The 27,783-nt window shown below is 43.7% G+C and overlaps 1 protein-coding gene across 1 annotated transcript; it reads right to left on the bottom strand.

Moving 5' to 3' along the window:
- Positions 1–14,430: 14,430 nt before the first annotated feature.
- Positions 14,431–26,199, bottom strand: LOC101599765 (zinc finger protein 27). Its single transcript, XM_045155622.1, is given in 5 exon segments — positions 14,431–15,755; positions 15,758–15,849; positions 15,851–16,831; positions 18,587–18,713; positions 25,545–26,199. Coding segments are annotated over 3 exon segments (1,419 nt in total). The 5' UTR covers positions 16,804–16,831; positions 18,587–18,713; positions 25,545–26,199; the 3' UTR covers positions 14,431–15,381.
- Between the last annotated feature and the right edge of the window lie 1,584 nt (positions 26,200–27,783).

The following is a 27,783-nucleotide window of genomic DNA, read 5'->3' as shown; positions in this document are numbered from 1 at the left end:
ACAAAGGTAGTAAGTATGCTAGAATACTTGAGTATACTTAGGCTTGCTCTACCCAAGCCTGTTCTGCTAAAATAGTTTCATTTGTTGGGTACTGACTACAATCCAGTCACTATCCTTAGTGTTTATTACTGAACATTCCAACAGGAGATGAATTAAGTATAGTGTTTTGGGAGTTTTTGTGTGTGTGTGTGTGTTTTGAGATAGGGTCTCACTCTACCCAGGCTGACCTTAAATTCACTATGTAGTCTGAGGCTGGTCTTGAACTCACAGTGATCCTCCTACCTCTGCCTCCCAAGTGCTAGAATTAAAGGCATACGTCACCACACCCAGCCATGTATAAAATATTTTATGGAACACAGTCATCAGGTGTGAGGCCATACCCGCAATCCCACACTAGGGAGGTGGAGGTAGGATCATGGACTACACAGTAAGTTTTGAGACAACCTGGGCTGCAGAGAGAGCAGTGTCTTAAAAATGATTACTAAAGTATGGAAAAGGTCATTGAAAAGGAGATGGGAAGTAAACTTAAGGATTAGGACCAAGATTGGAAGTGGAGAATGAGGAAGTCTGGGAGACCACACCCAGGCAGAGGGAATATAGAACGAAGGCTGCACGGTAGGAATTGATGTTGTACTTGAACATTGGGCGTAGCTGACAGGACAGATCTTATAAGGCTTGTACACATTTTGCAGTTTATCCTGAGGGATATGGTCAACCATGGGAGGATTTGCACAGAGGCTATGATCTGATGTGCAGCCTTTGTAAAGGTGCAAAGTGAGAGTAAGAGGTCATGCAATGATGCAGATAAAAAATACCGATGGCCTGGGCCAGGGTCATGTCACTATGGATGTGGTAAGTGATTGTATCCTATATAAGATAAATATGAGGTTATTTAGTGGATAAGTGTTAGGTATTGGAAAGAAAAAGTCCTCAGTGAACTTACTCAGATTTTGGTTCTCAGTAACTTGAAAGACTCCATCAAATAAAATGGAAAAAGGTTGTATTTCCGTTAGGGAGGAAAACTGAGGGCTCAATTCTGGACTGTTACATTTGACACATCTTGTGCAGAGAATGGAGTACTGACTATGCGCTTGAACATAACTGTGTACTTCCCTAGGGAGCATATTAATGGTGAATAGTAATGCATACTTAAAATCCTGAGACAGAGTAAAGTTAGGGACCTGAGGGTAAAGATTGACAACTGAGCTGTGTTGTATTCCAACATGAAGAATCAAGGAAAAGGATAGACCAGCAAAGGAGCTAAGATGGAGGATCAGAGATGGGACATAAACTGGAAAACTGAGGAATAAGAAGCCAAGTGAAATTGAATTGGAAAAATCAGTGTTGAGTGGATACCATTGGCAGAGTAAAGAGAGGCAGGAAAAATGGCTGTTGGACTTTGCAACATTGGCAGTGGTGACCTTGAGAAAAATGTTTGGCGTGAACATAAAGGGTTGTAAAGAAAATATAGGATACAATGGATAGGGATACATTGCTTGGAGAACAACTGCCACAAGGAGAGTGTGTTATGCCAAGATGCATGGTGACACAAAAACATGCTCCCAGGAACTCTGGAGTCCCCCATAATCTCAGGAAACCAAACACCATGCTAGGGCCACCGAAGAGCTGTTGTAAAAAGCCAAGCTAGGTTCTTAAATGTTACAAACCAAGTGGGGTAGGACAGTGAAGCCTGGAGGGCATGTGGGGCACTGCCTGCCACAGCCAGAAGGAGCCTGCACACTTGGAGGTCACCATTTTTGATACTGTCCCAAGTTGCTCTCTTGGCCAGCTGTGGCAGCTAGGAAAGGAGGATGGCATCTCGAGCACCATCTTTGGCTTTGCACATTTGCAAGTTTCTAGCGAAGTTTGTTGTGGAGTGGTTGCTGTCTTCGAGATAGCTGCCCCCTAGGGCCAGAGGCAGCCACCCAACAAACCCATCCTCCAACCCTGAATAGGATCTCAGGAAGTCCCCTGGGCCTGGGCCATGGCACAAGACCCACTTTCTCGCAGGGGCATCTCCTCTGGCTTCAGGACCCTCCTCAGGCCTGAAAACAGCAAAGACAGTGTCTGGCTTCTCGGGTGGGTGCCCTGGGGGAGAAACACGCCCACAGGGTGAACATTGCTGTGAGTACCACCTCTTTGCCTAATCATCCTCCCTGTTTCTCCATCACAGCACCATCCACCTGAGCCGCCGGAGACCATCTGGCCCTGCTACAAAAAGCCACCGAGCATATCCCCAGGCAACCACACTGGTCACTGTGATGCAATTCCACGCATGCGCAGTTGCAGAGCTGGCTGCAATAGAGGTGAGATGGTAAAAACAGGAGCAAGCCGAGCAGTGTGGCAAAGATCAGAGGTCCAGCCCCACTTTCCCTCAAGGTCTGAGCAACCAGGTGTCCGGGTTGCTTCTGACACATTGGTGGCCTTGTTTCATGTAGTGAAGCGGGCACAGGGCCCTCCACTGTGGATCAGACTCGAGTGTGTGTGTAGAGAGATCTCAGAGCAGCCGATGAGCCAGGTAAGGCAGGGATGTGAGGCCGGGGGATGAAGGCATCACGCAAACACTCAATGGCCCTGGCTTTAGTGCCTCAAACGTTGGCCCCACAGGCACCTATCCTGGATCTGAGGCCACTGCTCCTGGTAAGTGCTTTGGAGGAAATGTTAGCACGATCGCCATCCAAATACAGTCGTCTCCTGGGCCACACATAGAATCGGGGTTCCCCACCACCACCCCAAAAGAAAAGTGAGTGTGTTTAAAAACAATATATGAGTATTCCAAGAGAGGCAGTTAATGCCAAGGCATGTTTTCCATAGCCCTGGGACACAAGAATAAGGAAACAATGTAAGTTGGAACACAGCTGTGCTGGGGCACCAAGTTCTTAGACTCAAATGTGCATGCCCACACCTCAGAACACCATTCTGTCTCCATTCAACTCCCACTCCAGTCACGTTTTCTCAATGAAAACGGAGACCCGGAGACAGAGCAAGTAATAACAGAACAAAACACAAATTAGATGTCACTCAAGAATAAAAATGAGCCTGGCATGGTGGTGCACGCCTTTAATCCCAGCACTCGGAAGGCAGAGATAGGAGGATCATGGTGAGTTCGAGGCCAGCCTGAGACCCCATGGTGAATTCATACCTATCATCGGATGTGAACTATACAGTCATCACTGAGACCTTGTAGGAAGAAGGCATGGAGTTAGTGGTTAAAGTGCTTGCCTTGAAAAGCCTAAGGAACCAGGTTGAATTCCTCAGGACCCATGCAAGCCAGATGCACAAAGTGGTCATCTGGAATTTGTAAGGGCTGGAGGCCCTGTTGTGCCCATTCTCCTTCTCTCTTCCCCCCTCCTCTCTCTGCTTGCAAATAAATATATATATTTTTTAAAAAGGCATGGAAACTCAAGACTACAGAAATCATTAAGAAATATGTGGTGTTTGGGGTATTGGAAAAAACATTTAAAAAAATACATGGTTGGAGAGAGAGCTTAGCAGTTAAGGTGCTTGCCTAGGAAGGCTGAGGATCCAGGTTCAATTCCCCAGCATCCATTGTAAGCCAGATGCACGAAGTGGCACATGTGTATAAAGTTCGTTTGCAGTGGCTAGAGGCCCTGGCATGATCATTCATTCTTGTTAGGAGCCATGCAGACGCTATTACAAGATGGCGCCGGTTTCCGGCCTCTTCTTGGTCACAGCTGGAGTAAACAAGCACAGTGCGCATGTTCCAACCTGCCATGGGCAGATGCTAATGAGGCATTCAGAAAGTAAGCAAGCACTGGTGGTTACATATCCACTGTTAGCCAATCATTAGTAAGTAAGCAGTCTTGAACCCTATATAAACAATTGACTTTCCTGGTTCGAGGTCTTCCCATCTAGCAGCTTGGCAGTCCCCAATAAAGTGTGTACAGAAGAATCCTGATTGTGGCGTCTTCCTTGCTGGCAAGGTGGGCACGACAAGTGGTGCCGAAACCCGGGAATTGAAGACATCTTGCACCAGCAAAGATCCCTGTTTTTAGGAGGATTCAGAACTGACACACTGGACGGACGGATCCGGACTTTTTTCTGAGAGGTATGCTGCCCTGGGGGGTTGATCCTATTGTTGGGATTTTCTTCTTGCCCTGTGTGCTCATTAAAGTGAAAGAGGGCCAGAGGACTTTAGCGGAACATCAGGACAGTATGTCAGAAACAGAAAAAAGGGAACAAAAAAGAAAACAGAATAAAAGGAAAGAACAAAATGTAATGAAGGTTAGTGGTAAAAAGGAAACTAAGGTTAAAGATTTAGAAGGTAATAATTTATATCCTTTATTAAGTGAATTCAAACATTTACATGTGGCAAGCTCATCAAGTTCTGAGACTGCTTCTGTAAGATCTTTTGAATCCTCAGACAGCGAAGGGGAGTTGGACTTGTATGATGAGGCTGTGTTAGAGGAGGAAGCTGCCAAGTATCAGGCTGAGAGATATCGCCCTAACCCGCCTGTTGTGCCTTCTGCCCCACCCTTAACAAATAGGGAAGTGCCGAGATACATGGAGGGAACTTCTTTCTGTAAGCCAAAAGAAATAAGAAAAATTCAACAAATATTTCCAGTGTTTGATGATCCAGCTCAGGGCCGATATCATGAGCCCATAGGACATAAACAGTTAAAAGATCTTGCAGAGTCAGTTAGGACGTATGGGACTAATGCCTCCTTTACTCAGGCTCAGGTACAGAGGCTCACTGCTCATGCAATGACTCCTGCAGATTGGTATAATACAGTGAAAGCCTGCTTAACAATGGGACAATATCTTGATTGGAAATCTATCTATCAAGAGGCCTGCGCCACTCAGGCTAGACGAAATGCTGCTAATGGTCAGCCATTTTGGACTTATGAAATGTTGACTGGCCAGGGACAATGGACGGTTAATCAGACAGCCTACCCTGTGGAGGTATATGGACAGATTAACCAGATAGCTGTACGAGCATGGAAAAGCCTGCCCAATAAAGGAGAAGTTACTGGCAACTTAACAAAAATAGTTCAAGGCACAAATGAACCTTTTTAGGATTTTGTGGCAAGAATGATGGAGGCTGCAGGTAGAATTTTTGGAGACCCTGATACTGCTATGCCCCTTATAGAACAGCTTGTTTATGAGCAATGTACAAAGGAGTGTAGAAATGCTATTACACCATGGAAAGGAAAAGGGCTTAATGCCTGGATGAAAGCATGCAGAGAGATAGGAGGTCCTTTGTCTAATGTGGGGATATCAGCAGCTGTCCTTGCTGCACAAAGGGTTAGAGACATTACTTGCTATAATTGTGGGAAAAGAGGACACATAAAAAGGCAGTGTAAGAGTCAGATTCCAGGAAGTCAAGACAGAGTTAATGTACAGAAGAAAGTTCCTGGGATGTGTCCACGTTGTGGGAAGGGTAAACATTGGGCCAATGAGTGTAGGTCAGTTAAAGATGTTAAGGGGAGAGTGCTCACAAATGATTCTAATAGCCAGCCAAAAAACGGACAGAGGGGCCCTCAACCCCAGGGCCCTCAAATGTATGGGGCCATGAATGTCGAGCCACCCAAGGTATCCATGAGGCCACCGGGGAGCCACAGAGAGCCACTCTGGGTTCCGCAGGATTGGACCTCTGTGCCACCACCTGAGCAGTATTAACACCACAAATGGGCTGTCAACCAATCCCCTCTGATTTTAAAGGACCCCTGCCCCCTGATACAGTAGGCTTGGTGCTAGGACGCTCATCTTCAGCTCTGAAAGGCTTAATTGTTCACCCTGGAGTCATTGATGAGGATTATGAAGGACAAGTAAAAATTCTGTGCTCTTCCCCTAGAGGGATATCTTCTATTTCCTGTGGGGATTATATTGCTCAACTTTTAGTATTGCCTAGCCTACATGGCTTGTTCCCTCATAAAAAGGATACTAGGGGAACAAAAGGTCTTGGATCCTCCGGAGGAGGATGTGCCTATGTCTCACTGGATGTGGATGAAAGACCAACCTTGGAGTTAATTATTCGAGGAAAAATTTTCTCTGGTATCTTAGATACGGGAGCAGATACTAGTATTATCTCCACCAAATGGTGGCCTTCTAATTGGCCTGTCAATCAGTCTTCACAAACCTTACAAGGTCTGGGATATGAGTCTTCTCCAAGTATAAGTGCTCAGGCTTTAAGATGGAGGGATCATGAAGGACGTGCGGGAGAATTCATACCATATGTACTCCCTTTACCAGTAAATTTGTGGGGACGAGATATTTTACATCAGATGAAGTTTAAATTGACTAATGATTACTCTAGTCAGAGTCAACAAATTATGAGAGATATGGGGTGTGTTCCAGAAAAAAGATTAGGAAAAATGTTACAAGGAAGTCTAGAGCCTGTGACTGTTATTCAAAAATTAGATCGAAAAGGACTGGGTTTTTCCTAGGGGCCATTGAGGATGCTTTGCCCATACCCTGGGTGACGGAGGCACCTGTGTGGGTACCCCAATGGCCTCTCACCTCCGAGAAATTAAGAGCAGCAAAAGAACTTGTGCAGGAACAATTAGAGCAGGGACATTTAGAATCCTCACAATCACCCTGGAATACTCCTATTTTTGTGATCAAGAAAAAGTCAGGAAAATGGAGACTTTTACATGACCTGAGAGCTATTAATACTCAAATGCAAATTATGGGACCTATACAAAAAGGTCTGCCTTTATTGTCAGTTCTGCCAAAACATTGGGAACTTATTATAGTGGATATTAAAGACTGTTTTTTCTCCATCCCTTTGCATCAGAGTGATAGACAAAGATTTGCCTTTACTTTACCATCTGTCAATCATGAGGAACCTGATGCTAGATATCAGTGGAAGGTCCTGCCACAAGGCATGGCCAATAGTCCAACTATGTGTCAATTGTTTGTTTCTCATGCCATTAAGCCAATAAGACAACAATTTCCAAAAATAAAAATTTGCCATTACATGGATGATATTTTATTATGTGGGCAATCTGGAGAGGACCTAAAAGTAGCTTATTCGAGATTAAATGAATCTTTAAAATTAAAAGGTTTAATAATTGCTCCTGAAAAGGTACAAGAAGGAGTAATAGGTAGTTTCTTAGGTACAAAAATATATCCTGATAAAATTACCCCTCAAAAGGTCACAATCCGTAGAGATCATTTAAAAACTTTAAATGATTTTCAAAAATTATTAGGAGACATTAATTGGCTTAGACCTTTTTTGAGGATTCCCACATCTGAGTTAAAACCTTTGTTTCAAATTTTAGAAGGAGAAGCTCATATTACTTCTCCTCGTAATCTTAACCCTGAAGCTATTAAGGTATTAGAAAAAATAGAAAAGGCTATACAAAGTTCTCAGTTAATTAGAATAACGGAAGATCAACCTTTTTCGCTGTGTATAATACAATCATCCTTGTTACCCACTGCTGTTTTGTGGCAGGATGGACCTCTGTTATGGGTCCATTCTCATTCCTCTCCAGGAAAAGTTATTGGACATTATCCTACGTTAGTTGCAGAGCTTGCTTTAAAAGGACTTCAACTAGCCATCACACATTTTGCCAAATTTCCTGAAACAATCATTGTTCCCTATACTACATTTCAAGTTCAAATTCTCTGTGCCACTATTGATATGTGGGCCATTTTAAGATGCACCTTTTCTGGAGAAATAGATAACCATTATCCTAAACATCCGCTGTTACAGTTTGCTCTCACTCAAGAAATAATTTTCCCTAGGATTACTAGTTCTCAACCTCTTTTAGGAGCTATAGACATTTATACTGATGGATCAAAGACAGGTCTGGGGAGCTATGTTATTGACCAAGTGCCAGTACAATTACAATTTAATTTAACTTCCCCGCAATTGGTGAAATGTGCAGTAGTTGCTTTGGTGTTGCGACAATTTTCAAGACCTATTAATATTATCTCAGACTCCCATTATGTTGTAAATGCTGTTAAACAATTAGAAGTTGCTGGACCTATTAATGCTAAAAGTAAAGTAGCACATATCTTTCATGATATTCAAAATTCTATCAGAAATAGGTGTCATCCCTTTTTTATACAACATATTCGAGCTCACACTCTGTTGCCTGGCCCTATGGCTAGAGCTAATGATTTGGCTGATGTCGCCACAAAACACCTTTTTTGGGTTGCAAACAGGTACGAAGCTGTTGTAGATTTTCATAAACTGTATCATGTTCCTGCTCAAACCTTAAGATATAAATTTCAGCTAACTAGAGCTGAAGCTAGAAATATTGTACTCCAATGTCCTAATTGCGCAGAGTTCAGACATACTCCTTGTCTGGGCATTAATCCTCGAGGCTTGCGCCCCTTACATTTGTGGCAAATGGATGTAACTCATATTCCTGCTTTTGGAAAAATGAAATATGTTCATGTCTCTGTGGATACTTACTCTGGTATTATACATGCCACGGTCTTTGCTGGGGAAAAGGTGTCCCATGTCATCACTCATTGCTTGGAGGCCTGGGCTGCTTGGGGAAAACCCTACAGTCTTAAAACAGACAATGGTCCGGCCTATACTTCAAAGACTTTTCAGCAATTTTGTCAACGCTTAGGTGTAGAACACAAGACAGGACTACCTTATAACCCACAAGCACAAGGAATTGTGGAACGTGCTCATGGTACACTCAAGACATATTTATCTAAACAAAAAGGGGGAATAGGCCCCATGATGTTGGGACCTAAAGGAACTATTTCCCTAGCTCTTTTTACACTTAATTTTTTAAATTTGGACATGATGGGTAGGTCAGCAGCAGACAGGCATTGTCTGCCACCATCACCAGTTTCAGAAAAAATAAAATGGAAAGATGTTATATCTAATCAATGGAAGGGCCCGGATCCTGTTTTAATAAGATCCAGGGGAGCTGTTTGTGTTTTTCCACAGGATCAAGATAATCCCATTTGGGTTCCTGCCAGACTGACGCGAGTGGTCAAAGAGAGTCCTGAAAAGGATGAAGATCATGATTGCTGTGCTGATGATATTACCCCTGTTCAACCTGCCGGGGATATGGACAGAACCCCGTTGGGGAATACTCTCAGTATTTCCAAAACCTCTACCTGTAATGCATGACTTCTATTAATGCGCAATTAAGAGGAGGGTTAATGATTGTTAATCAAAGAATTGATTTAGTGCAAGAACAAGTTGATACTTTATGACAATTGGCACAATTGGGATGTGAATGGAAAATGTCTGGACTGTGTATAACCTCTGTTCAATATCATAATTTCACTTATGCTGCAAATCTGTCACGCCAGTTATCACATTATTTGCTTACTAACTGGACTGCTGAATTTGATCAATCTGTACGAGAACTTCGACTTGCTATTAACCCATGTGAATTCGACACGAGTGGACTTGTCTTTGGCTACGGGATTATCGGACTGGATACAGAAAGCTACCCTCTATTTGAAGGAATGGGCTGGAATGGGTTCCATGATGCTGTTGATGATCGCTGCTGCAGTCGGATGTCTTTGGTGTTTCTGTAAAATGCGAAGTCAAAGACTCAGAGACAATGCCATGCTAGTGCAAGCATTTGCTGCACTGGAAACAGGACATTCACCTAATGCTTGGTTGATAACTCTGAAACAATAATGAGCTGAGGCTGAGGATTGGTGTTTACCCTGGGCCTCTTTGGTAATTGCCTGATGTGCCTGTGCGTAATTTTACAATTGCTTGACCTGTACATTTCTCTCCTCTGTTAAGCCGTCCTGTGGCCTTTGCACCCTGAGAGCTTGTTCTCATTGCACCAGGTTAGGCATAAGACTTCTAGTTTTATTTCACACTCAGCCTTTGCACATCCCTGAGGAATAACTCATTGCACGGGATAAGGTGAGTTGTGAGTTTTCCAAGGCCTTATAACCTTGATCGCCTGTTGCCAGAAGTGGGAAAGGCTAGATCGGTGATTTGGTCCCTTGGTGTCTAGATAATAAAAAAGGGGGAGATGTTAGGAGCCGTGCAGACGCCATTACAAGATGGCACCGGTTTCTGGCCTCTTCTTGGTCACAGCTGGAGTAAACAAGCACAGTGCGCATGTTCCAACCTGCCGTGGGCAGATGCTAATGAGGCATTCAGAAAGTAACCAAGCACTGGTGGTTACATATCCACTGTTAGCCAATCATTAGTAAGTAAGCAGTCTTGAACCCTATATAAACAATTGACTTTCCTGGTTCGAGGTCTTCGCATCTAGCAGGTTGGCAGTCCCCAATAAAGTGTGTACAGAAGAATCCTGATTGTGGCGTCTTCCTTGCTGGCGAGGTGGGCGCGACACATTCTCATTCTCTCTCTCTCAAATAAATAAATATAAATACAAAAGGGGGGGAAAGCTGGGGAGGTCATAAGCCCTAAGGAAGAAACTACTACTGTTCTCTGTCGAAATAAATATATTCTGTCCACCAAATGTCCCTGTAAATTCTTATGTTTATGCCCATACTTAATGGTGCTCTCACTTTTGGTTAGAGAAGCTTCTCTTTTCAGATGGTGGTGAGCACCATGGTGACTCAAAACACATCAAAGTGCTGAGTGACAGTGGAGTGTTCAGCACTGAGTCATCTATCACACCCTCAAAGCTCAGCAACCATTGCTGAAGAGATGGCAGAAAGAATGTAAGAGCCAGAAGATAGGAAGGAGGGCTTTGCAATACTATTTTCCAGACACAAAGTGGCCAAGGTATTCATAGCCTTATGGTGGCTGGTACCCAAGTCCTGCATAATATGAGGAAAAATAAAATGATGGCATCTTTTAATGACTAAGCCATGCATGGTGGCACAGACCTTTAATCCCACCATTTGGGAGGCAGAGGTAAGAGTATCGCTGTTTGAGGCCACCTAAGACTACACAGTGAATTCCAGGTCAACCTGGGCTAGAGTGAAACCCTACCTCAAAAAAAAAAAAAAAAAAAAAAGCTGGAGGGATGCCTTAGCGGTTAAGGCATTTGCCTGCAAAGCCAAAGGACCCAGGTTTGATTCCCCAGGACCCACGTAAGCCAGATGCACAAAGTAGCACATGCATCTAGAATTCGTTTGCAGTGGCTGGAGGCCAAGACAAATCTCTATCTCCTTCTCTCTCTCTGTGACTCTCTCAAATAAATAAAGCTTAAAAAAATAAATAAAATAAAAAATAAGCCAGGCATGGTGGCACATGCCTTTAATCCCAGCACTCAAGAGGCAGAGGTAGGAGGACTGCCATAAGTTCAAGGCCACCCTGAGACTACATATTGAATTCCAAGTCAGCCTGAACTAGACTGAGACCCTATCTCAAAAAAATAAAAATAATAATTAAAAAAAATTTAAGTCCGGGTGTGATGGCACATGACTTTAATCCTAGCATTTGGGAGGCAGAGGTAGGAGGACTGCCATGAATTCAAGGCCACTCTGAGACTACGTAGTGAATTCCAGGTCAGCCTGGACCAGAGTGAAACCCTACCTCAAAAAAACTTTTGTTTAAAGGCCAAAAAGAGAGAGAGAAGAAAATGACTGAAGAAGTCACCTGCTATTAACCTCTACTATTAACACACACATGAATGTGAGCCCACACATATGAACATGCACATGTAAGCACACCACACACAAAGATGTGGAAAAGGAAGTACTTGTGGAACCAATATCCAAAAATAGGTCCTTTAACTGAGAAATGCTTTTTGTTCATAAAAGTTCCAGGCTGGAGAGTTGGCTTGATGATTAAGGTGCCTGCCTGCAAAGCCTAATGACCCAAGTTCAGCTCCCCAGTACATACATAAGCCAGATGCACATGGTGGTGCATGTGTCTGGAGTTCACTTGCAGTGGCTAAAAGCCCTGGAACACTCATTCTCAATCTGCCTCTTTCTCTCTCTCTCTCACTCTCTTTCTTGCAAATAGATAAAATTAAAAAAAAAACAAAAACAGTTCCATCAAAAATATGGAAGACAAAGGAAGATGTAGGATTAGAGGCCATTCAGAATAAATCACTCCCAACTGTTGAAAGGGTCGATGATATTAAGGAAAATGTGTTAATTGGCTCTAGCAGCTGACAATAGTGCACCCAAGCCATATTCTTCTCCACTGCTATGTTCTGTTGACATGTTACCATTGGGGAGTTGGGGGATTATGCTCTGACTTCTGTTTGCACCTGTTCTTTGGTCTAAACATACTTCTGTTGTTGGATGGGGGGGGAGGGGGGCCAGCTTCTTTGGACAAAAACTCCCTAGTGAATGAGGAACTTCCTAATTGTGCTGGCCCAAAGCAATCACCCTTCAAAAAAATCTAAACAGAAATTACAAAAAAAAAAAAAAAAAGATTGGGGACTGGAGAGATAGCTTAGTGATTAAGGTGTTTGCTTGCAGAGCCTAAGGACCTGGGTTTGATTCCCTAAGACCCACGTAAGCCATATGCACATGGTGCAGCATGCGGATGGAATGCATTTGCAGTGGCTGGAGGCCCTGACATTCCCATTTTCTCTAATAAATATATATATTTTTTTATTTGAGAGTGACAGACACAGGGAGAAAGACAGGTAGAGGAAGAGAGAGAGAATGGGCGCGCCAGGGCTTCCAGCCTCTGCAAACGAACTCCAGACGCGCACGCCCCCTTGTGCATCTGGCTAACATGGGACCTGGGGAACCGATCCTCAAACCGGGGTCCTTAGGCTTCACAGGCAAGCGCTTAACCGCTAAGCCATCTCTCCAGCCCATCTAATAAATATTTTTTTAAAAACATGATTGCAAGCTTCCTACAAAGGAATAAAACTGGGTCAGGGTCATCAGGAGGCTTAAAGAAGACCCTCACTCCAGTACACAAGCTTCTATCCTCTCCTCCTCTCAGGAGGCATTTCACAAAGACAATTCCATTTCTGCACAGTCCATCTACTTCCCACTCACACATGTGCCAAAAGACTGGCATGCAGTGTGGTGCTGGCCTTCGTGGGGTCACCCAGAGACTTGAGGATTCAGTCATAATACACTAGCCTCTGTGAGCCACCACTGCCTACCTTTCCATGAAGATCTACCTTCCTCTGCCCCTCCATAGTGCTGACTTCAGGCACCCTGGTCAGACATGAGAAGCAGGTCTGTAAATTGGGCTTTTTGGTGGGCTGCAGCAGAGCTGTGCATGCAAGGGCAGAATGTGTGACCTTTTTGTCCCCCAATTACTTTGGTTCTGACACACCGGGACTTTGAAGACATGGCAGAAAAATTTTAAAGCAAGCATCCACACAATATTTCTAAAATTCAGGTGTTCTAAGAATATTAGTACTAGGAAGGTTTATGATGACTATTGATTAGAAGGGACACAGTTTGGGTTAAAACTCTATGTGAAAATGCCTGCTATGTTTTAGGCATATTGGTTTTCCCTGTTGCAGCTTCATATCCTGCAATACAGAAAGGATTGGAGGGGTCAGGTATGAAAAGCAGGGTCAACACTCCACAATGAATTTTCAGGCATGCATGTGGACTCTTAATAGTGAGCTAAACAGGAGAAAACATTCTAGCATGGGAGCCATAGACAAAAATTAAAATAAGGCACTATGGCAATAAGTGTTATTGAAGACAAGAGAAGGGATAGGGGCTAAAATACTAAACCAAGCAGACAGGGCAAGGCAAAGAAGGGCTGTGCAGAAGTGCATTGAGAGACAGACATGGAGCAGGATACCCTGACCTAACAGAGAACTGTGCTCTCTGCAGAAGTACCAGGTAAAGCAGGAAGTGATATTTGAGGCATGTAGGACCAAAGATCCTTGTGGTTCTAGGAAATGAAGATGGATAGAGTGGTGGCCAGTGTACAAGTCATGAGCAAGAAGACAGTGGGGAGTCCACGTACACAGCGGTATGTGTCAGTCCACATAAGGGATATTTCGGTGTGTGTGCACAAGTGGAGGTGTGCAGGCCACAGCTTACTCATGAAGATCAAGGGAGAACTTCAGGTGTTGGGCCTCGTATTCTTCCTTGTCTGAGGAAGGGTCCCTCTTTGCTCATTGCTTGTTTATTACTCTAGCTGGCCTGCAGGATTCTGGAGGATTCTACTGTCCCCATTCCTGGGGATCCAATTAAATACTATAAGAACTTTATCTACTGATCCTTATCCCCAGCCCCTGATGTTTTTTTATTGTGGTTATCTCTTTTTCTTTTGGCTGCAGTCTCAGTCTAGCCCAGGATGACCTGGAACTCAGTCTGTAGCACAGGCTGGCCTCAAACTCATGGTGATCCTCCTTCCTTGGCCTCCAAGTGCTGGGATTAAATGTGCGCGCTACCATGCCCATCCTATTGTGGTATCTTTTCTTGTTTTTGAGACAAGGTCTCAATGTAGCCTAGGCTGATCTTGAACTCATGGCAATCTTCCTGCATGATTTCCCAAATGCTGGGATCACAGGGATGAGCCACTGTGTCTGGACTCTGTGGTATCTCTTTCTCAGTAGAAGGTATTTGATAGTTGACTGGATATAAGCAAAGAAAGACTCAACTAAGAAATGAAAACACACAAAACTCTGTTGGCCAATGGTGTTCTGCAACAAACAAACTACCATTTCAATTTGTTGGCACTATAACTTATTCCACCAACAGGACTCTTATTAACATGAATTAACACATTTCTTCCTGTGAGGAAGTTGGTAACAGCACTCCATCCTATTTTTCATGACAAAGCTTCTACTGCATTAAATTGACTTGGTCCCTTCTCAGCCTCTATGCTCCAGGGTCAAAGGATGCTGACAGTGTAGAAAGGGCCTCCCTCTTCCTCATCCAATACTTTCTCAGACGCCCTTTTCTGAGAAGGTGAGGTATTCTCAGGTGAGAATTTCCACTTACAATCATACACATATTCTTCTCTTGCATAGAGTCAATGTATAGTAAGACATGTCTTCAGTGAGTTTTTTCCTCATACTATTTCTTTTAAGTGTGAATACTCTGAAGCATAGTGAGCAATGATTTCTGAACAAAGCCTTTCCCACAGATTACACACTTATGAGGCTTGTCTCCAGTATGTGTTGTCTGGTGTTTATTCAAATTTGACCTATCAGTGAAGGCCTTCCCACACTTGGCACAAACATAAGGCTTTTCTCCAGTGTGAATTCACTGATGCACCTGAAGCTGTGATTTCTTAGTGAGTGATTTCCCACAATCACCACATTCATAAGGCTTCTCTCCAGTGTGGATTCTATGATGTATAATCAACTCTGAGTTCTACCTGAAGGTCTTCCCACATTCAGAACAGATGTAAGGCTTCTCGCTAGTATTCATTTTTTGGTGCTGTGGTTTGATCTGCCACTGAAGGCTTTCCCACACTCGACGCATATGTAGGGTTTTTCATCTGTGTGGGCTGGTTGGTGCCCCAGGAGTGGAGACTTGTAGGTAAAGGACTTTCATCAATCACTGCATTCATAAGGTTTCTCTACAGTATGAATTCTTGGATGAGTTTGACTTTTAGATGAAGGCTCTTCCACATTCAGTACATATATTGGGGTTCTCTCCTGTATGGATTTTCTGGTGCACAATGAGTATAGATCTCTGGTTGAAGGCTTTCCCACATTCATGGCATTGATACTGTCTCTCCCTGGTATGAATTTTCTGTTGTATATTAAGGTGTGACTTCTGAGTGAAGGCCAGCCCATACTTCGTGCACACATAGGATTTCTCCCCTGTGTGAATCCTTTGATGCACTGTGAGGGCTGACTTCTGAGTAAAGGCTTTTCCACAGGTATTGCACCCATATGATTTCTCTCCAGTGTGAATTCTCTGGTGTATAATTAACTCCGACTTGTAGGTAAAGGCCTTACTACATTCAGTGCATATGACAATTTCTCTCTAATTTGAACTTTCTTAAATGTAATGAGGTTGGAACTATTGCCAAAGACCTTCCCATACTCATTACACACATAGGGCCTCACTCTTGTGAATTTGCTGATGTACCTGGAGTTGTGACTTGGAAGGAAAGGATTTCCCACAGTCGTTGCATTTGTATGACTTTTCTCTAGTGTGACATCTTCGGTGTGCAACTAAGTGTGTCTTCTGGATGAAGGCTCGTCCACATTCAACACATATGTAGGACCGCTCATGTGTATGGATTTTCTGGTGCATCTTGAGGGTGGACTTTTGTGTGAATGCTTTGCCACAGTCACTGCACTCATGGTGTCTCTCTCCTGTATGAATCTTCTGATGTATACTGAGTTCTGAGTTATATGAGAAGAGTTTCCCACATTCCTGGCATTTGTAGAGCTTTTCTCCAGTATGAATCCTCTGATGTCTGAAGAGAGAAGATGCTTGAAAAAATGATTTTCCACACTCATTGCATTTATAGGGCTTCTCCCTCATATGGGCTTTTTGATGTGTAATGAGTTCTGGTTTCTGGGCAAAAGCCTTCCCACATTCAATACATACATAGAATTTCTCTCCTAGATGAGATTTCAGATGTATCCTGAGTCGTGATTTCTGGGTGAAGATTGTTCTAAACTCAGCACAATCATAGGCTTTCTCCCCAGTGTGAATTTTCTGATATTGATAGGGTGCTTGTTTATAACTGAAGACTTTCCCACACTGATTATGTTCCCATAATTTCCCTCCTGTGAAAGTGTGCTCATAATCAGTATGGGGAGGAATTTTACCATATTCATTGATCTTCTTAATGCTCTTTGATGTATTACTTCTAGTAAGACTATGTAAATCTAAATCATACTTCAGACAATCCCCAGATGAGTCACTGTGACGGGGTCTTTTAGGAGGCAAAGCAATGTTTGGGCTCACTTGAATCATTTTTCTAATGTCCTTATAATGACTTTTTGTAGCCAGTATCTCCCTGATGAAAGCAATGTCACTTGATGACTTACTTCCTGTTTGCTGAGAGCTCATTTTCTGGTCACCAATCTGCTCAATTCTCCTAGAATTAAATATAAGAAAACAGCACTTGTAAAATCACCTTCTTGGATAATATGGAAAGAAGCTTTTCAGAACTCCCTGCTGAAATCATACTTCCCTTATTAAAGGAGAAACAGGTTCTTATACATTAGGTACAGCTGGCAGAGACTAGAGGAAAGGGTACAGACAGCTTACCTAGGGTGCATACAGAGGAAAGGTAAGGAGATGCAACTTGATGAGGGAACATTCAGGTACACAATAAGCCAGGTGGATAGTTACATGTAAATGGATATAAAAAGGTAAGACAAAGAACATGGTGTAAGAACAAAGTGACACATACCTATCTGTAACTAAATCAACATTTTACAACACAGATGAAGTTCTAAATGTTTCCAACTTACGGAAGAAAGGAAAGGGAGGTGGGTAAAAGGGAGAATAGGGAAGACACAGAAAGTCAATGAACAAGAAAACCCTAAACTGAAGATGGTAATAAATGCAAACCTCATCAGATGAAGCAGCAAATAAAAAACAGCCAACAGAGCTGCACAGCCCCTGTCAGTGTGGTGCCACTGACTCCCAGGCTGGGAACTGGATGAAAGGCATGGTAAGTTGGGAAGAGGTGAGAAATCTCACATAAAAGTAGTATCCGGAGAAAAACAGGAAGAGACAAAGGCTGGAGATGCAGTTCTGAAGCACCTCACAGCAAAAGATAGAAAGAAGAGGGCACTAATAGGAGTATGAGTACGTGTGTCACAAAGTAATTATGAAAGAAAGTGAAGTGTTAATGTCTGGATGTAAAAACACAAAGACTGTGGTAAAAGGAGAGAATGAGGCAGATTAGCACATGATCTAGAATCTAACACAGCAAAGAAGGAAGGCAGAAATGATAAGTCATCCAGGCAGAAGACATTTAATTATCTGAGAAGTCAATGGTAAAGGTCTTCAAGAAATGCAAAAAAAAGAAAAAAAAATTATAACTGCCTGTTGCAGTCTGGTTCACATTGCTGGTAGAAATCACCCAACTAAGACCAGCTTTTGGAGAAAAAGAGGCTTATTTTGGCTTATGGGCTCGAGGGGAAGCTCCACAATGGAAAACGATGGCATGAGCAGAGGGTGGACATCACCCCCTGGCCAACATAAGGTGGACCATAGCAATAGGAGAGTGTGCCAAACACTGGCATGTGGAAACTGGCTATAATACCCATAAGCCCGCCCTCCAACAATACACTCCCTCCAGGAGACATTAATTCCCAAATCTCCCTCAGGTGGGAACCTAGCATTCAGAACACCTAAGTTTATGGGGGATACCTGAATCAAACCACCACATTGCCTGTTTTTCTTAAGACAGCTGAGATTTGCTGACTTGCTTTGCAGAAGACTACCTGCCTCTCACTTAGCCAGGCCACACTCACTTACCTGGACAGTGCTCAGAAGAGCTCTCACCCTGCAATGCCCAGGGCTCCTTTCCTGGCTCCAGCTTGAAAGCCTCTGGCTTGGAAACGGGATACCCAGTTCATGGGAGATGATCATAGGCTGGATCCCATCATGTTCTACAGCCCAGGCCACAAGTCTGTCCGTCCAGTGAGGGTTTGTTTTTACTAAAAGTAACCACTTATCTCTATGAACAGAATAATAGTAAGAGAACCCAATGGAGATAAACAAGCCTGGTCAGACCAAGGACAAAATCTTGACATACTGTAGGTGTTTCACAGCAGGCACCCAGCTGAAAATGAAAACAGTGAGAGCAGCTTTCAGGAACCATGAGGACCACACTCACCTACACAGAACAGGTGGCTGTAGGACTCTTCCATCACATCCTGGAACAGGGTTCTCTGGTCAGGGTCCAGGTGTTACCATTCCTCTCTGCTGAAGTCTATTGTCACATCCATGAAGGACACTGATCCCTGGAGGGGCAAATATCCACTCAGTGCCAATAGTTTTCTTCTGGAGATGGAAAAACTATACTTAGGGATATAGGATATTACTTTTATTATTGTCTTTATGTCCTTTTGAAAGCACCCTGGATAATAATGCCAGCAAGATAGCCAACCAGGGGGCTGGAGAGATGACTTAGCGGTTAAGCGCTTGCCTGTGAAGCCTAAGGACCCTGGTTCAAGGCTCAGTTCCCCAGGACCCACGTTAGCCAGATGCACAAGGGGGCGCATGCATCTGGAGTTCGTTTGCAGAGGCTGGAAGCCCTGGCGCGCCCATTCTCTCTCTCTCTCTGTCTGTTGCTCTCAAATAAATAAATAAAATAAAATAAAATTTAAAAAAAAAAGCCAACCAGAAACCTGGCCACTCATCCACCAGCAAAGACAGGAAAGCAACAAACAGAAAAACCACACGAACAAGATGAATGAAACTCGTTGTTGTTGTTTTGGGTTTTTTGGTTTGTTTGTTTTGAGAGAGTGAAAGAGGCAGATACAAGGAGAGAGAAAGGGTGCACAGGGCTTTCAACCACTGCAAACAAAATCCAGACGTATGTGCCACCTTGTGCATCTGGCTTACATGGGTCCTGGGAGTTTAAACTGGATCCTTTGGCTTTGTAGGCAAGTGCCTTAACCACTACGCCATCTATCTCTACAGCCCTGTTTTTTTTTTTTTAATATTTTATTTATTTGAGAGTGGGAAAGAGGTAGAGAGAGAGAGAGAATAGGTGTGCCAGGGCTTCCAGCCACTGCAAACGAACTCCAGCTGCATATGCCATCTTGTGCATCTGTCTTATGTGGGTACTGGGGAATCAAATCAAGGTCCTTTGGCTTTGTAGACAAATGCCTTAACCACTCTAAGCCATCTCTCCAACCCTTTGGTTTTGTTTTTTGAGGTAGGGTCTCACTCTAGCCCAAACAGACCTGTCACTATGTAGTCTCAGGCTGGCCTTGAACTCATAGCAATCTTCCTACCCCTGCCTCACAAGTGCTGGGATTAAAGGTGTGTACTACCACACCCAGTTAGAAACAATTCTTAATTGTCAGTTTTGTGTAACTACATAAATTCTGATACCACACATGGGTTTAAGGACTAAATGAGATGACTAGAAAAAGAGACAAAAAAAAAATTAAGGTGAACTTGAGGGCATATGCCTGAAATCACAGCTCATGGGACACTGAAGCAGGATTCTGAGTTCCAGGAGAATGAGTACCAGATCAATCAGCTACAAAGCAAGACCCTGCCTCAAAAAGAAAGAAAATAAAAGGAGGGTGGGGGCAGGAGAGACAGAGAAAAGAAGTATTAAATTTTGTACTACTGAATTTAGATGACAAGGCACATCTAAAGATGTCAACCAGTCAGCCAGCTAGAGAGAAGATGTGGAAGTGAAAGGCCATCATGGCATTCCAGAAGAAATGAGGAGGAAGGGTGTGCAGTGGGAAAGCTAGAGTCAGCTGTGGTAAACGCATGTCTGAAATGATGATTCCTGGGCTGGGAGATGGTTGCGTGGATAGAGCATTTACTGTGCAAGCACGAGGATCCCCAGCACCCAGGAAAAGTCCGACACGGTAGTGCTGGCGTCCGTCATCCCAGCACTCCCTCTTTAAGATGTGAGGCAGAGACAGGAGAACCCCTAGAAGCTCACAAGTTGGCTAACCTGGCACACACAGGAGCAAGCAAGAGACCCTGCCTCAAACAAGGCGGAAGGCGAGGACCAACACCCAAGGTGTCCTTTGACCTCCTCACATGTACTGAGGGATGCACATACCCACACTCACATGAGAGTTCGAGGCCACCCTGAGACTACATAGTTAGTTCAAGGTCAGCCTGGGCCAGAGTGAGACCCTATCTAGAAAAACCAACCAACCAAACAAACAAACAAAAAATCCCAATTCTACCGACTCTGTCTCCCATTGCCACTGACAGTTTGGAACTACATGCAAGTGTGCCACTTTGTATCTGGCTTGACATGGGCACTGAGGAGGATCAAACTCGGGCTGATAGGCTTGCAAGAAAGTGCCTTTAACCACTAACACATCTCTCCAGCCTCTAGTTATACAAGTTTTTGAATATTTTATTTACTTACTTATTTATTTATTTGAGAGGGAGAGGAAGAGGCAAAGAGAAAGTGAGAATGGGTGTGCCAGGGCCTCCAGCCACTGCAAACGAACTCCAGATTCAATTGCCCCCTTGTGCATCTGGCTTATGTGGGTCCTAGGGAACCACACCCGGGTCCTGAGGCTTCTCGGGCACATGCCTTAACCACTAAGCCATTCCATTTCCCCAGCCCTAGTTATACAAGTTTTTGAAACATAACTTGACCTACCCCCTAATAAGTAGGGGAAAGACTGAGGACATATGTGTAAGACCCTGAGTTCAATCTCTAGTACTAAAAGTGGGAAGAGGGTTTAGGGGACAGCTCAGTGGTATAATGCTTGCCTGAGGTCGTGAGTGTGATCCCCATCATAAGGAAAAACAAAAACAGAAATGAAGTTCTCACTGGAAACAATGAAAAGACGTGAAACCACAAAGCGTGGCACAAAGGATAGATAAATACACATAGGCAACGTGAAACGGACATCAGGGGAGTGAGGAGATGGCTCAGAGTACAAAGTGCTTGCCACACAAGCATGGGGACATGAGCTTGGATCCCAGCATCCATGTAAAAGCTGATTGTGGCAGAACAAGCCTAGAATCCCAATACTAGGGAAACGGTGACAGGAAAAACCTCAAGGCTTGCTAGCTAGCTTGTCTAGCCCAATAGGTGAGTCCCAGATTCAGTGAGAAACTCCTGTCTCAAAACATAAGGTAGAGAGGGCAGGAAAGATGTCTTAGCAGTTAAAGCACTTGCCTGTGAAACCTTAGGACATATGTTACACTCTATAGATGCCACATAAAGCCAGATGCAGAAGGTGACACAAGCACAAGATCATACCACATGCAGTAGGTGGTGCACATGTCTGGAGTTTGATTACAGTGGCTGTAGGCCCTAGTGCGCCAATCCTCTCTCCATTTCTCTCTCTTGAATAAAAATGGCCAGTCTGTTGGGCTTACCTCAAAAAAAAAAAAAAATTTTTTTTTTTTTTTGTTTTTTCGAGGTAGGGTCTCACTCTAGCCCAGGCTGACCTGGAATTCACTCTGTATTCTCATGGTGGCCTTGAACTCATGGCAATCCTCCTACCTCTGCCTCCTGAGTGCTGGGATTAAAGGCGTGTTCCACCACGCCCGGCAAAAAGAAATTTTTTAAATAACATATGGGCTGGATAGATGGCTTAGTGGTTAAGGCGCTTGCCTGCAAGGTTAAAGGACCCAGGTTTGATTCCCCAGGACCCACATAAGCCAGATGCACAAGGGGGCACATGTGTCTGGAGTTCATTTGCAGTGGCTGGAGGCCCTGGTGCACCCATTCTCTCTCTTTCTCTCTCTTTTTCTCTCTCAAATAAAAAGTAAAAATAAGGTAGAGGGTGACAGAAAAATATTTCTGATGTCAACCTCTGCCCTCCACACACCTGTGCACACATGTGTGCACTGCACTCACAAGCATATGAACTCAGATATGCATATCTCTCTCACACACACACACACATACACACACACACACATACACACACACAAGAAGAAATATTAGCCAGGCTTGGTGGTGCACACCTTTAATCCCAGAACTTGGGAGGCACAGGTAGGAAGATCAGTTTAAGTCTGAGGACAGCCTGGAACTATAGTGAATTCCAGGTCAGCCTGCCTTATTACTTCTCTGGATAATGTACTTTTTTTATTCCTCTTTCTTTTTCCTCTTGGTGTTTTTGTTTGGTTGGTTTTTGTTTGTTTTGTTTTGTTTTGTTTTTCGAAGGAGGGTCTCACTCTAGCCCAGGCTGACCTGGAATTCACTAGTTAGACTCAGGGTGGCCTCGGCAATCCTCCTACCTCTGCCTCCCAAGTGCTGGGATTAAAGGCATGTACCACCATGCCTGGCCTCATGGTGTTTTGAGATAAGGTCTCATGTAGTCCAGGCTGGCCCAGCTTGTGCTATGTGATTTAGGATGACCTTTAACTCCTAATCCTCCCACCTCTGCTTCCAGATGCTGGTATTACAAGTATCCACTCTGTCTAGATTTTTCTTGATCATCACCCTACAAAAGCAATTTATGCTTCTATTAAACCACTATTTTTACATGTGTGCATGCGTATGTAGTATGCATATGCATTTCTGTGTTAGCAGGACCCAGTTACCAGCAAGCTTTAGGATCAGTAAGAGAATGGTTCAAAAAAGAAAAACAAGGGGCAGGAGAGATGGCTCAGCAGTTAAAGTACTTGCTTGCAAAGCCTAATGACCTGGGTTCAATTCCCTAGTTCCTATGTAAAGCCAGATGCACAAAACGGTGCATACATCTGGAGTTTAATTGCCATGAAGAGAGGACCTGGCAAACCCATTCATTCTCTCTCTCTGCAAATAAATGAATAAAATATTAAAAGGAAAATGATAATGAAAACAAGAACAGGCAGAAGAGCACATATCCAGATATCCAACATTCAGGTCATTGCAGGCAACTTCAAGGGGTGCTGTATGGGCACATGTATGAGCAAATACCTCACACAAGCCAAAAAAAAAAAAAAAAAAAAAACACTCACCTGAGACTTAATGTATTTGACTAAAACCTGAAATAAAAAATGAAATTCTACATTTTTATATCCAGAGGAAGACTGTTTTGTTGTTGTTGTTTTTGAGTTTTCAAGGTAGGGTCTTGCTCTTAGCCCTAGGCTGACCTGGAATTCACTATGTAGTCTCAGGCTGGCCTGAAACTGACAGGAGTGAAGGTGCTTGCTTACAAAACCTAGTGACCCAGGTTCAATTCCCCAGTACACATGTAAAAAGCCAGGTGTACAAAGTGGCATATGAATCTGAAGTTCATTTGCAGCTGCAGGTTGATGGACAGCAGCTCCAGGTTGAGGGTAGGCTGGGTCTCACGAAAATATGTGGATGAGAGCCCAGCATGGTGGCAATGCTTTTAATCCCAGCACTTGAGAAGGAGAAGTAGGAGGACCACTGTGAGTTCAAGGCCTGCCTAGGACTACAAAGTAAGTTCCAGGTCAGCATGGGCTAGAGTGAGACCCTGCTTCAATGGGGAGGGCAGAGAGATACACGTATGAGAAGCAAGAGAAGGACACCTAACACTGTCCCATAGCTTCTTCAGGTATGCACACACAATGTGCATACACCACACATCATACTACATACATGTAAATACATACAAAACAAAAAAAAAACCTAGTAGCTGGGGATGTGCTTGCCTAGTATGTACAAAGCAAGGGGTTTAGCTGGGCATGGTGGCACACGCCTTTAATCCCAGCACTTGGGAGGCAGAGGAAGGAGGAGGATTGCCATGAATTCAAGGCCACCCTGAGACTCCATAGTCTGGGGTGGAGTGAGACCCTACCTCAAAATAAAAAAAAAAAAAAAAGCAAGGGGTTTAACACCCAGCACTGGATAAAATTCTATGACAAATTATCATTAATAATAGTGTGTTTATGTGTGTGGAGGTCACCTAAGGAAGTTGGCTCTCTCCTTCCACCTTGTTTCAGACATGGTCTCTCTTGTTGATACTCATGTTATTTTATAAACTTATGATGTACACATATCTTCTATAGTACGTTGTGAACTATTTTTTCATCTACTATTAAAAACACACACACAAATTTTTAAAAAATACACACAAAGCCAGATGTGGTGGCACACGCCTTTAATCCCATTACTTGGGAGGCAGAGATTGGAGAATTGCTGTGAATTCAAGGCCACCCTGAAATGACATAGTGAATCCCAGGTCAGCCTGGGCTAGAGTGAGACCCTACCTCAAAAAAAAAATGCACACAAATTGGGCTGGAGAGATGGCTTAGTGGCTAAGGCTTTTGCCTACAAAGCCAAAGGACCCCAGTTCAATTCCACCAGACCCACGAAATCCAGACGCACAAGAGAGCATATGCGTCTGGAGTTCCTTAGCAGTGGCTGGAGGCCCTGGTGTGCCCATTCCTCTCTCTGCCTCTTTCTCTCTCTCAAGTAAATAAATAAACTTAAAAATTACACACAAATGTTCCTAATAATATAATTTCAAACATATAAAGCATAAAATGACAGAAGAAAGGACTGATGGGCAAATCAGCTTTCTATTGTCAGCCTGTAATTAAGCAGAAAAAAAATTGTAATGATGGGGCTGAAGGGATGGTTTAATGGTTGGGGCGATTGCCTGCAAAGCCTAGGGACCTGGGTTTGATCCTCCAATACCCATGTAAAGCTGGATGCACAAGGTGGCACATGCATCATGAGTTCATTTGCAGTGGCTAGAAGCTCTGGGGCACCCATTCTATATCTGCCTCTCTCTCTCAAATAATTAATTTTTTAAAATGCATCCGGGCATGGTGGCACAAGCCTTTAATCCCAGCACTCAGGAGGGAAAGGTAGAAGGTTTACCCTGAGTTCGAAGCCACCCTGAGACTACATAGTGAATTCCAGGTCAGCCTGGGCTACAGTGAGACCCTACCTCAAAAAAACAAAAAAAAAAAAAAAAAGTAAGGACATATGACATATATTTAAAATATATGCTTAACATATAATAATAAGTGGAGAACACACGTTTTATGTAACAGATGGGACATTTATGAAGTGATCTTGACATATGACATAAAGTTTTTATCGAGCATTACCCAGAATCATCATTTTTAAACATAAAACGGACTTCAAAATGACTTATGGGTTAAAAAAAAACTATAAACAGGAAGACTTTTTAGGTTTGAACAATAACGAAAATGCTACATACCAAGGGATGGGGATCTCCAGATTAATGAAGGCTAAAACTCAATGAGCTGAACTCTCATCTCACGTTAGGAAGCAAGCGTACCTACAGACCCACACAGCTGGAGGCACAGACCTCAGTCACTGACCACAGATTTCCAGCTGACAGCCCCCTCCCTCTCACCCAAAACAAAAAAATCCCAATATTCGTCACATTGATAGGTAAGCCTCTTGTCTTGGACCACAATTAACACAACAGAGACATCCCATCACTGGGCCCAGAACCCATCACTAACTACACTATCTTCCCCAACAATGCTGCCTCTATCTCCAGTCTGGATCGACCACGATCTCCTCAGACTGATTGACATGAAAATACGGAAATGCTCCTAATAAAAGCGCCGAAAGCCTCCGAGGACCACTTTCACTTCCGGCCTGATTCTAAAGACTTCTCAAGATGCTGTTGGGGCCGCGCATGCGCTGCGTCCCCATTGACGCCACCCAATGCCTTCAAATTGAGCACAGAACATGGCGGCGCCCACGGGTTGAAGCATGGGCGCCGCCATAGTTGAAGCTTGTCCCCTCCGTACGGCGCAGGAAAGGCCGGAGCTGTGCTTCAGGGAGGAGAGGGATCCTGGCGTCGAAAGCAAGGTCTGTCTGAGCCGCTTCCGGGAGGAGACAGGTACGGAGCGAGGGATGGCGGGAGGCCCAGAAAGCTAGTACCCGTTTTGTAGACAGCACAGTCATCTTCTGGGAGAAACCAGCGGGAGGTGAGGGAAGTAACCCCGCACGGGAAGGGGAATCCAGGCGGGAATGACCGAAAGCCCCTTGGGAAGCAGGGTAGGCGGCAGTGCGAGCTGCGCAGTCCAGGTGTCTCCTGAAGGATTGGCGGACGGAAGGGAGGCCTAGATCCCCATTCGTTTTCATTTCAGACTACCTCAATTAAATGGTAGGCAGCAGTAATAAAAATAATTATGCTTAATTCTGGGAATGATGATGCAGTCTTGCAATGTCAGCACTCAAGAGGATCCATTTAGGGCTGGAGAGATGCCTTAGCAGTTAAGGCACTTGCCTGCAAAGCAAAAGACCCAGGTTCAATTCCCCTGGACCCACATAAGCCAGATGCACAAGGTGAATACACAAGTGTCTGGATTGCGTTTGCAGCAGTTGGAGACCCTGGTGCACCCATTCTCTCTATAGATATAGATATATCAATATCTATATGTACTTACACACACACATGTCTATCTGCCCCTGTCTCTCAAGTAAATTACATAAAATAAAATTTTAAAAGAGGGAGAAGGAGAGAGACTGGTAGCTAAAATGTGACTAAAAGCCCCCTCTATTAAAATGTAATAAAATAAAAATGCATGGTGGTGCACGCCTTTAATCCCAGCACTCTGGAGGCAGAGGTAGGAGGATTGTGGTGAGTTTGAGGCCAGCCTGAGACTACCTTGTGAATTCCAAGTCAGCCTGAGCTATAGTGAGACCCTACCTTGGGAAAAAAAAATGTAATAACATAATGAAAGCTTATGAGATCACCAACCATAAACAAAAAGAATGAGGTTGGACCTACAGCTGAGAACACATAAAAAATTAACTCAAGGGATGGAGGGATGGCTTAGCAGTTAAGGCATTTGTCTGCAAAGCTAAAGGACCCAGGGTTCAATTCCTCAGGACACACGTTAGCCAGATGCACAAGGGGGCGCATGCATCTGGAATTTGTTTGCAGTGGCTGGAGGCCCTGCTGTGCACCTTCTCTCTCTCTTTCTCTCCCTGTTTCTCTGTCAAGTAAATAAATAAAAATAAAATATTTTTAAATTAATTCAAAATAGATCAAAGGTATAAATGTAAGAACAAAAAGTATAAAACTCTCATGTGAACACATAAGGAAAATCATCTTAAGTTTGAATTTTCTGAAGAATTCTTAAATATAGTATCAGGAGTATAAGCAACAAAGTCAAGATAAATAATATGCACTTTGACCTAATAAAATCTTTTATATGTCAAAGGAAAACACAAAAAAAGAGGCTAGCAATGTAGCATTAATAGAGTACTTGCTAGCATGCATGAGACCCTAAATTCAGTCCCACTACCATAAAAAAAGAGTCAGCAGGGCATGGTAGTGCATGTCTTTAATCCCAGCATTCAGGAGGCAGGGGTAGAAGGGTCACTGTGAATTCAAGGCCAGCCCGAGACTACATAGTGAATTCTAGGTCAGCCTGGGCTAGAGCAAGACCCTACCTCAAAAAAACCAAACATCA

Source organism: Jaculus jaculus, chromosome 7, assembly GCF_020740685.1.
Source record: "Jaculus jaculus isolate mJacJac1 chromosome 7, mJacJac1.mat.Y.cur, whole genome shotgun sequence".
NCBI classification, from domain to species: domain Eukaryota; kingdom Metazoa; phylum Chordata; class Mammalia; order Rodentia; family Dipodidae; genus Jaculus; species Jaculus jaculus.
The sequence above is the reverse complement of the archived record's forward strand: the minus strand, read 5'-3'. Positions and strand labels throughout refer to the sequence as shown.